The sequence below is a fragment of the Corvus moneduloides genome, chromosome Z (assembly GCF_009650955.1).
Source record: "Corvus moneduloides isolate bCorMon1 chromosome Z, bCorMon1.pri, whole genome shotgun sequence".
Taxonomy (NCBI): Eukaryota; Metazoa; Chordata; class Aves; order Passeriformes; family Corvidae; genus Corvus; species Corvus moneduloides.
Window position 1 is genome coordinate 76,388,863 of NC_045511.1, and position 14,220 is coordinate 76,403,082.

At 41.4% G+C, this 14,220-nt stretch overlaps 1 protein-coding gene across 3 annotated transcripts in view; it reads left to right on the plus strand.

The window, feature by feature from the left end:
* VCAN (versican) overlaps positions 1–14,220 on the plus strand; it is a 98,876-nt gene that overhangs the window by 17,501 nt on the left and 67,155 nt on the right. For all 3 annotated transcript variants that reach the window (XM_032095551.1, XM_032095552.1, XM_032095553.1), the window contains exons 4-5: positions 5,964–6,138; positions 6,243–6,370. In XM_032095551.1, the coding sequence (XP_031951442.1) occupies positions 5,964–6,138; positions 6,243–6,370 (303 nt within the window). The remainder of the gene's footprint in view (positions 1–5,963; positions 6,139–6,242; positions 6,371–14,220) is intronic.

The following is a 14,220-nucleotide window of genomic DNA, read 5'->3' on the forward strand; positions in this document are numbered from 1 at the left end:
ATCAACAGCTGCTTATATTTGGAAATAGATGATTTTTAAGGTCCCTTCCATCCCAAACCATTTCATGATTCTATCTCAGAGACATCATCAAGACACCGTGAGTTCACAGGGGATCCTTTATCTGCCGAGCAGTGCTTGACTGTGTGCGCATCAAACAGAGATCAAATATTTTGATCTCGGCACTGTTTAAACTCCTCATCTTAAGCAAAAAAACCCCTGCATTGGCTTGTTTTATTCTAGGGGTGAGAGTAGTTGTGTTCTGGCAGGGGTGGCTCTGCGTGCACAACCCTGGGGATCTGGGAAAGTCACAGCAAAGTGATGACACGTTGGGTTACTTGATCCAGTTTTCCTTTGGCATTGCAAGTCTCCACGCTATGTGCTGAGCCATGTGCCCAAACCCCACAGAGAACACCCATCCACAGGGGTCAGGTGCTCTCCACACTTCACCCCTGAGATCAGCATTACTATTTTACATTTTGCCCTTGATGAGAGTGTAAGAGTGAGGAGGGAAACACTTAATTTTAGCCCACACAGGAAGTCTGAGGCAGCCAGGTGCTTGCCTTATGCATTATTTGTGCCTGCAGGGCTGCTCTTGGGACATGCAAGTCTGCAGGATCACTGGAGGGGCACTTTCCTCACACTGGATACCCCCTTTCCTGGTACTAATCATGGGAAATGCTTTCCTGACACCTTGGTTTGCTGCTATAATTACAGTGACCTCTCGGGGTATTTTGTGTTCAAAATGGATCTAACAGCATGGCAGTGTTAGATGCTTCAGCTTCTCACAAGCAGAGGAATGGAGAATCTTAGAATATTTTGAGCTGGAAGGGACCCACTGGGATCATCCAAGTCCAATCCTGGATATGTAGAACAAGTCATTCATACTCATTTTAATTCCACATGTTTTCTTCTCTGCCTTCTGTGCATGTTCCTCTGAAATTTTCCCTTTGTCTCAGGAATAACGCTTCCTTTGTCAGATTCTCTAATTTCATTTCTCTACAGTGTTTTGTGCTTTTCTTCTAACCTTTCTTGGTGTTATTAAACCCACAGTTCAAACTGTCTCACACTGGGAATCCATGGTCTCTCAGCTTTTGGATGTTCCTGGGTGAGGTGAGCTCTCTGCATTAAATATCTCTGGTCACCAGTCAGGGAGATTTACAGACAACTCTTTCAGACTCAGCTTGTAACATTCAGGCAAAGCTAAGTTGGATGAGTTGAATCTCAGAAAGGATTTTATAGAAAGTATTGCTGTACCTTTCTGTGCTCACATTTATTCCTTCTCTCTAGTTATAATGAAGTACACTTTTTGTAAAATACTTTTGAGCTACCTTGTAGAAATCTGACCTGGAAATGAAATGACGCAGTACTTTTTATTCTGAAACATTTTTGACTATTCAATGAAGTTCTTGTTTTGTGTGGTGCTATGACATTGGGCAATTAAAAAGAACATGTATGACCCAATGTATTCAAAATTAAGAAATCTGAACAAACCACTCATTTGAGCTGATTTTTTGTTATCCTCGGAGATAATTTGGTTTAAGGAGATCAAAGTAGCAACTGGGATCTTTACACTTTTCTTAGTCTTTTGTCGTAGCTTCTCAGTGAATATTTTTTTGCCAAAAGTGAGATCACTTTATTCTTTTCTAACTGATACTTTGGGAGTTCACTCTTTTCATGGGCCTCATTTTCTCAGTTTCTCTTTGATTCTGCTGCAAATCTGAAAGACTTATTTTTTTCCCCCCCTTTTTTTTTTGGTGATTTCTTTTTAAGGCCTGTAAAGAAAATCCCAGGCTTAAGATCCTGATCTTGTTAATGGAAAGAAACAAGAATTAGGGAGGCAACGTAGATAGTAATTCACATTTTCATTTTTATGCAAACTTGTCTATCTTGCAAGCATTATAATGATAATAAATGAAAGTTGTTTCCGATGTGGGAACGCTGCCACTCAGAGATGGTTAGCCCTGGGAGGTTGTGTGCTGACAACCTAATTGATCTGTTCTCTCCGCAGCAGAAATCCCCTTCTTTATCTCTTAAGTAGGCATTTGAAGAGGTGCTTTTACCTAATCTTTTGGACTTACCTGTCTTGAAACCTTACCACCTCTTGATGTTGAACTTCCGTGCTTCCTTGCTGACTAAATTATCATGGACTGCTGCATTTTTCAGCTCCTGTTTTACTCTCCTGCATAATGGATCCCGAGGAATCTTCCTGGCAAGGGAAGAGCACAATTGGCAGCGGCCACCAAAGGATGCCAGAGAGAAATTTATTTATTAATTATTCACCCGGAGAACTGTAAATGCTGCCCTTTTCCTTCCTTTCACACAGTCCTGTAACCTGTGTTTTTTTGGGTGTGTTTGTAGTGTAAATTGCCTTCTGCACTAAGGACGGGGAGGATCTGAACTGTGTGGTAGCTCTGGCAGTGGGCTGGGGGTTATTTCGGGGGTCTGCACCACAGTGCCCAAGGTCTGAAGACAAAAATTAACAGGATAACCAGCACTGCCATCACAATATTCTTTCTCTTTAGACATTCTCTGCTGTGTGAGGCGACTTCTGAGATTCAGGCTTTATGCTGCCACATCCAACACTGCATGTGGCAGCAGCGTGAGCTGACTGGTGAAAGTGAGCTATAATTTACTATCCATACCAGGAGCTAATAAACTAGCTTCCCCTGCAGTTCCGCAGGGTTTTGATGCATGATACATGGCAAAGTTGCAACCCAAAGGGGTGTAACCAGAGAACCCGGCCCTTACCCGTGGAAACTCTTGTTAGTTAAAAGTTAAACCCTTTACATTCTTATTTTCCGGCCTAAGGCATGAGACAAACGACTAAAAGACGTTCACCCTTGCTCTGACAGAAGTGAGTTTTGGATGCTACAAATTGCTTTCCTGTGAGTGCTCTCTCTTGCTGCTACTCCTTCCTGTAATTACACTGACTTTGTTTGCCAGATGTTCGCTGACAGCATTATACTGCCCTGGTCTGTTTTCCAGTCTTCCAGTCGCTTTATTTGTTCCTAGGACAACTCCTTTCTTGCCTTTTCTTTCGGGGAGGAAATAGACAAAGGGGGGGGGGGGGGGGGGGTGAAGAAGGGGGGAAATCCTTTACAAATGTTTTAAAAGTGCAAAGACCGGGACAATGGGTTTTGCCCCTCTCTCCGTCTAAGTGAAACAATGAAAGTCCTGCACTTTAATCTCCTTAGCCCCAGGGGGTCTTCTAATTATTGCAGCTGTTGCACAGGTTTATGCATAGTGACGTCCTCCTTCCCATTCATCTCGGAGGCTCTTTCATGTCCATTAGCTCCTCACTGGAAACGGAGGAGCCTCCAGCTCTGAGAATAGGTGAAGTTTACCTTGTGGATCTGGGCGAGGAGAACAAAGCATTCCCCGAGTTCCTTTCCAGGATTTACGAATGACCGAAGGCTCCTCTTTGCCTCCGCGAAATCCACTTTAAATTGGCTGGGATATTAACTCTTTAGTCCTGCCTTGTTCAGGTATCACACGGGTCTGGCACGGTGGGAAGGGCAGGGGTGCTTCCAACATGGAAAAAAAGGGAAGGAATGAGAAGTGAAATAGCTGGTTGTGGGAAATGCACTCTTATGCTTAAGCAGCCCGAAGCTTTAAAAAAAAAAAAAATCAACTTTAGAGAAATATGTTGCCATCCCCTCTGAGGCAGCAAACCTTTTAGTGACTGTACTGAGAAGCAGAAACTCTTGTGCCCAGTTTGAAGTCATACAGCATCACTGAAGCAATCTTGGAAAAAAATGTTTAAAAAAGAGACAATTCAAATTCGTACAAAACACATTTAAATTCGGATTAAAGCAATTAACTGAATCCACAAATTGCTTCATATACCTGGGCATTTCTGACTCAGCATCAAACATGCTTTATTACAGAAACACCAATGTTATCAAAGAAAAGTTTTAAAATGTTAAAATATGTTCAAAAATAACATACAGTAAAGCTAGATGCCCAGCTTGTGGATATTATTATGGGCTTATAGATATGAAAAAATATTTTATCTGCTCCTGCTGTGAGCTCTTTTGCCCATTTTTAAAGTCTAGATCCAGAACACCAAGCAGGCCACCTGAACTCGTGTTTTTATTTACTGCAGTACTACTGATATAGCAATGCTCATTTATACCAGCAGGTGTTCTGCTCACAGTGTCAACCACTGTTACTAAATTCTGAATATATTAAAATAAATACTTCTATGCATACTGAATGTTAAAAAAATAGAAATCTCCAGGTAATATTTTTTTGCTATTTTAAGGTTTAAATGCCGATGCTGCCTAGCTCTGTGTTGTGGGGTAGTTTAGCAGTGAGGCTGTGTGGAGCAGGGTGTCCCCCATCCACACTGAAACGCTCCTTTGGCTCTCAGCACAGGATGAAGATGCCCTTTGGAAGCTGTCCCTGTTCTCTGCTTGTTCTTGAAATCCACCCAGAAATTGTTTGGAACGGTGTTGTGGGGCCAGGGCCAAATAATGCAGTGAAATAACCTAACAATTTAACACCCTTAATGGCTGAATTTCAGGCACCTGGAAAATCTAATGCAGTGATACAAACACAGCCATAATTTTCCGGGGTGTATTCTTCACTTGCCACTGTTGCCAAACAACACTTGGATCCATTTGAAGCTGAAATCACGCTGTTGCCTGGAAGAAGCTGTTTCTGATGGGTTTTGTCAGATCTGAAAGGTATTTTATGGGGATGCTCGTGGTCTGCAAGCTTCCAGTTAGTGGCTGCAGCTGGTGACTGCCTATGAAATATGGGGATTCCTGGCCTTTCCTCTTTTATTTCCTGTGTCTCTGCAAGTAGATTTGATTAAAAAATGATGTCTGATGGCTGAGTAATTTTCAGATAATATTTTCTCTATTGATTTCTTAGTGAATCACGACAAGAAGAAAAATGTCTATTTTCTACTTATTGGCTATATGTAGATTTTTAATGACTGGCAAAATTTTACTGGATTTGTTTTCATGAGAAAAAGTTTTCTAAATACATTAGAACATCTTGCATCAACAATCTTCTAAGTGACCTGTATTTCTATTTGCTTGTAAATTAGCAGACTTTCTCTAACAGCAAAGACTCATTGTAAAATTAATTATTGCTGCAATATCACCGTTTTCCCAAACTGTGCTACAGTATGTTGTTTCCTCATCATGAAGTACTCCAGTAAAACCATCAGGAAAAACGAACATTTTATGGTTTAGGGGTTTTTTGTTTTGTTTCCATTCTCTGGATGTTTTATGGTGTTGAAATGCTTCTGAGGATTTTAGAGTACAGTAAGTGAGGTATTGCAAGAGACATGCCTTTGATGCTAAACTGTAAAAGACAGTGGTAATAGGGGGAAATGATTTTGCAAGGTGGAATGGCTGTTTTCTGCCACTTCAGTGCCCTTTATGGTTTGTTCTAGCTGTTGTCAAATTCAGTTGGGAATTGTGTGTGTGTAGAAAATAGAAGGTGGCTTCTAGACAGATCCTGTTTTAAACAAAACCATCTTCACTCCAGGGTTCCCTCTCCAAAGGTCTGACATGCTCCAGAAACTGCTGAAATTGTCAAGGTCCTTTTCAGAACCAGAAGAACCCCAAATAAAAGCACGCTTTGTTTTGTTTGTACCACTTGCAGCGCGTGCACAAAAACATGGCTATGAAAAATTGACCAAAAGCCATCTATTGATAAATGCTATATTTGTAGCAATCTTTAATGCATAGGAACACACAACAGGCCCGTCACTGATTAACAAATCTGCTCCAAAAAGCACTTTTTGGGGGGTATTTTGTCATTACCGGCAGCAGCCACTAGAGGGGGAGCATCATTGGTACCGTAACATCTCTCACCTTTTTATATTCTTTTTCGTTCTACCCACTTGTTTTCAGCATTGTGACCACACCTGGGTAAGGCTACAGAGCGGTGATGGCTGCAGAAATGATGCAAAATGTGCCACTAACGGGGGGCTTTTGCCTTCGCAGGTGTCGTGTTCCACTACCGAGCCGCCACCAGCCGGTACACCCTGAATTTCACACAAGCCCACCAGACCTGTCGGGACAACGGCGCCGTCATGGCCAGCCCGGAGCAGCTGAAGGCAGCCTACGAGGATGGGTTTGAGCAGTGTGATGCTGGCTGGGTGTCTGACCAGACTGTCAGGTGAGCGTTTCAAAAGGTTTGAAAAGGTTCAAAAGGTTTCACGCTTTTCCCCAAAATTTGCGTGCCTTGGCTGCGCAGGTTTAAACTGCTGTCTGCCTTTCCAGGTATCCAATTAGACATCCACGAGTTGGCTGCTTTGGAGATAAAATGGGAAAGAAAGGAGTCAGGACATATGGGCGGCGCTTCCCCAACGAGACTTACGATGTTTATTGCTACGTGGAGCGCATGGAAGGTGAGATGGGCCTGCAACGCCTGAAAGGGCACTGCAAGACCTAAGAAGTGACTGGGGAGCCTAATGTGGAAGAGCAGAGAAATAGGAAATTCCATTTAAAATAAGTTTTGGCTGCCCTGAATCTGAAGGGGACTGCCGGATGGAGGGAACCTACAGTTTGTGGTCTTTCAGGTCTTAATTAAAGGACAGTGTGGAGTCTGCAAAGAGGCAGTCAGGGTTAAAGCTGCCTATAGTTAGTGCAGGAGATCTCACAAAAGTTGCTGTTGAAGAGTCTTATTTTTTGAATGTTATATAAAAGTATTTTCAAAGAAATGCATTTAATGTTTGAGAAACTATATATGCTATATATAAGTATATACAAAGATAGATACAGTGTATTGCTAACTGTATTATAGTTCATAAAGTGTGTAATTAAGTCTTTTTATATGTCCATGACATAAAATTAGACAGATATTGAATTGCCATATATGGTTAATAATATCTTTTCAATAAGGGGTCATCTCAGATTCAGAAAGAAACAAACAAGAAAAAAAAATGTTGCTTCTGGATCTTGTTTAGTAAAATTATTACAGAAATACTTTGCAACCAGGACTAAAGTACATTTTCCACTTACTACGGTGCCCTCAGTGTGTCACACTGCTTCTGTTTGACAGGTTTTTACTCCATTCCACTGTTCCTTTCTAAAAAAACCCCTGGTAATTCCGAATTAAACATCTTCAGGGATGACCCTTGGCTGTTACACGTTTAATTTAGTGCTCTTGCAGTCAGCAAAACAGTAAATCAGCCTTGGCTCTGAGCAAGCCTGACTTTGTAAGTGCACATATATTTTTAAAAAGCTACTGCAAAATGCAGGTGCTCAGTGTTTTTTGTAATCTGTTTTAGATAAGCTATAGATTGGGTCATGCAAATTTTTGTCCTGCTGGTGACTTACAGAGATTTTAGTCACTGAAATCTGTAAGTGTTTTATTTTTAGTAGCTGAAGATGTGTCCTAGACAACTTGGAGATTTTTACAATACAAGCAACACAGGTATTGCAAAGCCTCCAGAAAATATATAAGCTTGAGAACTTGAAAGTTGAATTTGAAAATTAAGTGACAGAATTTTCTTTAGTGCTTTTCATTGTCTAAATTTTAGTCATGTCCCATTTATATCCGTGAGTGAGCAGCAGCTGTGAACATCTGCAATTCATGACATTTGATCCTCCATCAGTCCTTGATGGGATTGGATTCTGAATCACCTCTAAATCAAGGCTTTTAAATTCAGTTTGTGTTTTTCCTAGCTTATAAAAAGAAGTTTTGGTCAAAAAGCCAATCTGCATCATTCCTGGGTGAAGAACAATCCCTTGTTCCTTTCCTTCTTTAAGAACAGAGAAGTGTAACTAATACAGAGAAGCTTATCCTGGGTGTGTGTGAGACAGTGATTTCTCAGGGTCAAAAGTTCTCACTAAACTTTCAAAAATAAATCTTAGAACAAGTCAAAACTGCAGCATTTTTCACTGAGGTTGATGGTCTGTGCTTGGAGCAACCTGGAACCAGACTGCTGTGTGGTTCAAAGAGGTTGCAGTGACCGTGCAGTCCTCATGGGTGAAAATGCACAGGTCCTCAATTTGTCATGGACATTAATTGGTTCTTCTTTGTTATAAAATTTAATTTACCAAGATTTATGACTTGGTTTCCCTCTCTGCATGCATCTGCACTCCTGTCCTATTGCTGTGGGTGATGATCTGTTTAAACATATGCACTGTGGCCTATCAGCTGGACTGTGGTGATCTGCTTGCACATGGAACACCCAGATTTTAATGAATATGTAAGCTACAGCACAGTATTATAGAGATTTGGTTCATTATATTGCATTCATTATAGTGAACAAGTTTAATGCCAGATTATTATTATAATAGTTAGCCAAAGACACTCCCCAACTGTTTTTTTCCCCTTTTATTGTTGTTTTTGGTTTTGTTTTGTTTGGTTGGGGCTCTCTTTTTTGGGTATTTTTGGTTGGTTGGTTGGTTTGTTTGTTGGTTTGTGTGTGTGAGAGAGATTTTATTTTTTCTCATTCTCTCAGAAGTTTTCAAATGATCAGGAGTGGCCTCCAGAAGCAGTTTATGGATATAAGAAATAGAAACAGTATAGCTATGTTCTGCTGACATGCAGAGAAGTTAACTTACTCAGTTTGGATGAGGAGAAACAGGCGCATGCTAGGAAGAGAGTGCCACATCATGGTGTAGTGCAGGATAAATTATTCCTCAGTGCCTCCACAAAAACTTGAGCCTCTGAGCCAGACTTTCCTTTTTCAGGTGGGGCTGAGGAGCCAAGGTGGCTTTGTCTGTGTAACAGGAGCAGTTTTTGTTGGGACAGAGGTTAGTTTTAAATGAGGAGGAGCTTGTTAGTAGATACACAGCATCTGTGAGTTTATACTTCAGAACAACTCATGCACGGAAGATGGAAATTTAGACAGAACATCAATGGAGTTATGGGAAAGTTGAACTAAACTAGGTTGCTGTATTGGTAGAAAACTCATAGTTCAAGAATTAAGATTCTGCCAAATTTCTGATGGTCCTGTCTACCAAAGGTTGACCCTGCAAGGTTTGACTCTTAGCTTATAACTTAATTCCAAGCAAAATGAATCCATGGTGCTTAGGGTGTGCTTAAATACAACTTTTTCCATGTGAGTTTTAAAGCTCATTTCTGTACCCTGCTCTGATTCAGTGCCAAATCTATTAGACTTTGCTTGCACTAAAGAGGGCCTTATTTGGAGGGTCTGTGTCAGTGGAATGACTATTCATGGCACAAGCTGGTGCCTGACTAATGATATCAAAATTTGGGCTATAGCGAGGATGTCACCATGGAAGTCATTGAACAGTTATTGGTCTGTTGGCTGCTATTGGTGTGTTACCCCAGAAGGCCATAAATGGTGGTGGGAATTCTTTGCAATACATTTTAAAATAAATGTGCATTGAATTTGCAGTACTAATTTGGGTATTTGCACTGAGGATTTGTAGGAGCAGCTCCATCTCAATTTTACTCCTTTTTGGCCGTATGGAATCAGGAAGTTAGCCAGAGGCATGGATTTCTCCTTAAATCACAAACTATTAGCCTAAATTGAAACCAGTTCTCTAGGCTAACTCTTACCATTTCCTTGTTCTGAGGAAAGCCAGAGAGATTAAAGACAGCACAATTCTAATTTAAATAGTATGAGTTTTGCTGCGACAGACAGAAGAATAACTATGGGAAGGATTGAAAATTTCTGAGCTCCTAGAGAAAAAAATGAGAGCCTGGAGTCAAAGTATCATTTGAAAGGTACTGGGCATGGTCTCTTATTACAAACTGTTTTACATTCCTCATATTTCATCTCATATTTCAGTGTACCAAGCACTAACAGAAACATTTAGGATACTTTTAACTGCAGGAGATGATTTACTATTAAAGAGTTTAATTTAAAGAGATTGTGCTGCAAAGGTTCGGGTGAGGATCTCTTAACACCACCAGCTGAAGGGGTGTCTCCTGTGGAATAATCCCTTGGATGGAGGTGGGTGGTGGGGGAGAGGGAGCTTGAATTCTTCAGATAAGGAGTGTGTGGTTAGTTTGACAGCGCTGTGGTGCTAGAGATGGAGATAAAACGCTCACCAAAGCCCACTGGTGGAGTGAGGGCCTGTGCTGAGCCAAAGCACAAACCACCCCATCAGGATTGTCTCCTGGCCAGACCCCCTCAGAACGCACGTATGCCTGACAAGCCTCTGCCATGTGCTGATGGGGCACTCACGCTAACAGAGTTATTTTTGGGGGGTCTGTGGGGAAGATTATACAGCCTGCCATCTCCCCCCCCACAGTGAGCGCAGGCAAGAAGGATAAAAACCAAAACCAGATGTCCTTTGAATACTTTCCACCTACTCTCATGCGGTTTTGCTATTGTCATGGAAATTTCTGTGGGAATGATGGTCATAATTAAAGGAGTCAGAGTCTAAAATGTGGCCTCAGGTGAGAAGTTGCTTCTGTGTTTTGGGCAGCTACAGATCTTCTCTGGAGTCTGTTCTGATTCTGGAGCAACAACTAGAAGAGGTTTCAAAATGGGGACACAGAGAAAAGCAGCTTTTTTGTCTAGTTCAGGGCCTGTGGTAGAATTACGAGCCTTTCCATTATATTGGACACTGATCCAGCCTTGGATTTGGTGACATCACGCAGGGTTAAGCTCTTGAGAGGATTCCTGTTCAGCCAATGGGTTTGCACAGAACAGACTCAAGACATCCAGGAGAGTTTAGTTAAATAATTTCTGCTGTGCATCAAAAGGAATCGACTGACTTGTTCTGACGTGCAAGAGAAAATGACTTCTTCATCTTGTGCAGCCTCCTGCTTTAAAGTTGAACCAAGCTGCTTAGATGCTTGTGGTTTCCCAGCCCTGCAGAGTGGTTTTGGTAATTAGTGACTTTGTTAAAGACACCTCTTTATTACCCTGGTATGTCAGAGAACCAGCCCTGAACAGCACAGAAAGAGAGGAGGGGGACATGGAAGTTCTTGGTCCTGAAGACACAAGGCTTTAGTTCTCAAAGTGATGATGGCATTCCTTCTTACTTGCACACTTGACTGTGTCCTAGGAATGAAGTTTTGAACAGATTCCACATTTCTGAGGAAAAGAAAGTCGTGGAGGCAGTGTCTCATGCCTTTGACTTGCCAACCACGTGGCTGTGGCTAACCTGTTATGTGGAGCAGTCACTACAGGTTACAGGTGCAGGTGAGAAAATGCCCTTAGAATGCTCTGTATAACATCAGAAAAGATGGCATTTTGTCACTTTTAGCCAATTTTCATATCTGACCCAGAGAATCCTTATCTGCAGCTGTAGTCACAGAACCCAGGAGCTCTAACACTCCCAAAGGACATCTCTGCTTGATGAACGTGGTGGGTTCCATCTCTCAGAAACAAACAAACCAACAGGTCTGGAGTTCAGCACAGGCACATTATGCTCAAAAAAAAAAAAAAAAAAAAAAAAAAAGGAAGTGCCAAATCCTTAGTGGGAGATAGTTTTTCTTCTCCTTAAACAAAAACACCACCGAGGAGCTAAAACAAAAAGGCACTGGAACTTTTTTGTCTTGTTTTTATTTAAAGCTTGTGAGAGTTAAGCATTTCCTCCTGTGGGGAATGATTAGCTTGTTGTGTATTTAATATCCCTCTGCATTTTCTGATGTCTGGCTTTAGATGACAGTGAAGGTTGTACAATCTGAGCACCCAACCACAAGGTAAAACTCACCAAATTCCAGATGGGACAGTAATAATCACAGAATCATTGATCATTAAGGCTGGGCAAGACTTTTGAGGTCATCAAGTCCAACCATCAACCCAGCACCACCCCCATGTTCACCCTTAAACCATATTCTCATGAAGGCTCTGGATTGTCTTAGAGAGCAAAATGGGGGAAAAGACTGAAAATATCACAAACCTGAGTATTTGTCATTCCCTCACATGAACTGGGTAACAAGAAGGACATGGCACAGGTACTTGGCCAGTACCATCCACAGCAGTTGGTTAAAAGCAGATGTGCAAAAAGCACTCAGAAGGAGATACCCTCCTAAGCTTCTCTGGAGTTTGGGAGAATCATTGAGACCACTGTAAAACTTCTGTCACAGACTTGCACGTGATCCCTTCACCTGCCAGGCGCAGGGGACGTTTACTCTGCCTGGCTCAGTGGCGTGTGAGGTTGTGGGATGATGCTCTGCTCTGGGATGAGAGTGCCACATAGTCAGGCTCAAAGATCTCCTCTAGGAAGCAGCAGTCCACCAACCCCTTAACTTTCCTCCGTGTTTTCATCTGCAGAAAAAGAAGTTGCTGGTTCTGTTTGTGCTGGAGGGCTTGGATCCAGATCCTTTATGTCTGCCCCAGACAACACAGGTGGTGTGCTGGCCCCTGGCTTTGGTTCTAGCCTGCCCTTCTTCCCACCTTGTTTTTCAGATGTGTGATTAATGACATTCACATCTACCAACATGCCCAGCTCACTGAGACATCTCCTCAGAAGAGAACCAAAGCAATTAAACTTCCTATAAAATCAGCTGATAAGTCTTGTAAATCTTAAACCTTTTCCTCAGGGATTGTAGGCGAATCAGCTTTTGTCTTCAAGAGAAAAACCTGACTTCTTCATCTGCCCAGATATTTTGGAAAGAGATGGAAAAAAGCATGACTTTCATCAGGTGTCCCTTTTGACCAAGCAAAACAAACACGTGTAAGAGGAATATCCTGGGGATTCTTGGAGTGCTGTGACCGCTGAGGCTGCTCCATCAGCCTGAAGCTTGGTTTGGAACAGGAGCCAGCAATAACACACATTACATTATTGTCTGCAGCCTAAACACTGTCACGTTCTGCACCCCACCCCCCTGGTACAGCAGGACCAGTTTTTCTTCATCTGCTGGCCTAAGCCCTGGGCTTTGCCTGCACAATATTGCTGAGTTGCTCAGGGTGTGCTCCAGCTATAAAAACATTGCACGTGGCTGTTCAACACACGCAGAATTGAATTTGCCCTGCCTGGTGTTGGTGGCTATGTCATGTGTTTGTCGAGCAGATGAGTTTTCCCTCTTAATTTCCTTGTTTTCAGTGTTTTGGCTGGTAAATTGAGGTGCTTCCAGTCATCATAATAAAAACACTGTAAGACCGTGGCGGGATCAGTCCTCCTGTTAAATATGGAAACCGCTGTGCTTTCAAAAACAGGAGTAAATTGTAGAGACTGCATGGATTGAATACATTTCATTAACTGCAGAATTTTCTTGGTTTTTAGAGGAAAATTCTGTGCAAGGCTCAAGTCCTTTTCTCTTTGATACTTTGAAGGAGTCAGGATGTTTCAGTCACATGCTGGAAGTGAATGTCTCAAGAAACCCTAGGAAAAAACCTTTCTTTCTTTTTTTTTTTTTTTTGTAAGGTGTTATTCGAAGATTGCAGAACAAACTTTTTAACTTTTTAAAGTGTTTCTGGATTTATGTATCAAGCAAGGCCTTTATTAAACTCTTTCTTTGTTTTTCACATTTCATCCCAACAATTATTATGCACATTAAGTGCACATTTAATCACACAAAATTTTAATATATTTTCAAACTGGAGAGACAAATTGAGGAGTCGTAGCTCCTAGAGTAAATTACTGCTATTTGACATCTGACTTTTGCCCATTACTCGATTTTTTAAAAATAAGAATTGTGGAATCATAGAAAAATGCTCTCTAACTAGAGCAATCACAAGATGACATGTTTTAACATCTTTGCCCTTTATCTTATCCCTAGCATTCCTGAAATAAATATGCATTTTCTTGGTGTATGACGGAGTTTTGCTGATTTCTCTGCTACCTTTTTGCCTTCCTTGTGAGGTTATTGTGACAAGGTATTGAATACACCAATTAGGTGGCAAATTCTTTGGATTTCACCTATTGGATTGTTTTGGTTAAGATGTGTTCTTCCTTAAATATGTGGCGAGTTTAATTTTTTTTTTTCTCCTTTTTTTTGGTAAAACAACCTGTGACAAAGATGGTGTCTGTATGACCATAGCTGAATTTAAGAGACAAACAAAATAAGCCCATGTGGGGTCAGCAGAACGTATTCAATACAGAGAAAGCTATGACACCCATCTTTTAAGTATGCAGGATTATCACTATTGCAGATACAGGCATACTCCAAGGCAAATTTGAGGCAGACTTCTGCCTAGAAAGTATAGCTTGGATAAGTCAGTTCTCTGCAAAGTGACCTCTCTTAAAGAAGAACCCTGCATTTTGAAATCTTACACCAAGACATAACCCCTCACTAAGTTTCTCTGCCTTAACTGAGTGCAGATGACTGCTCAGAGGAATAAACAGCACTAACTTTAATGATGTTTTGTACAAGCTCCAT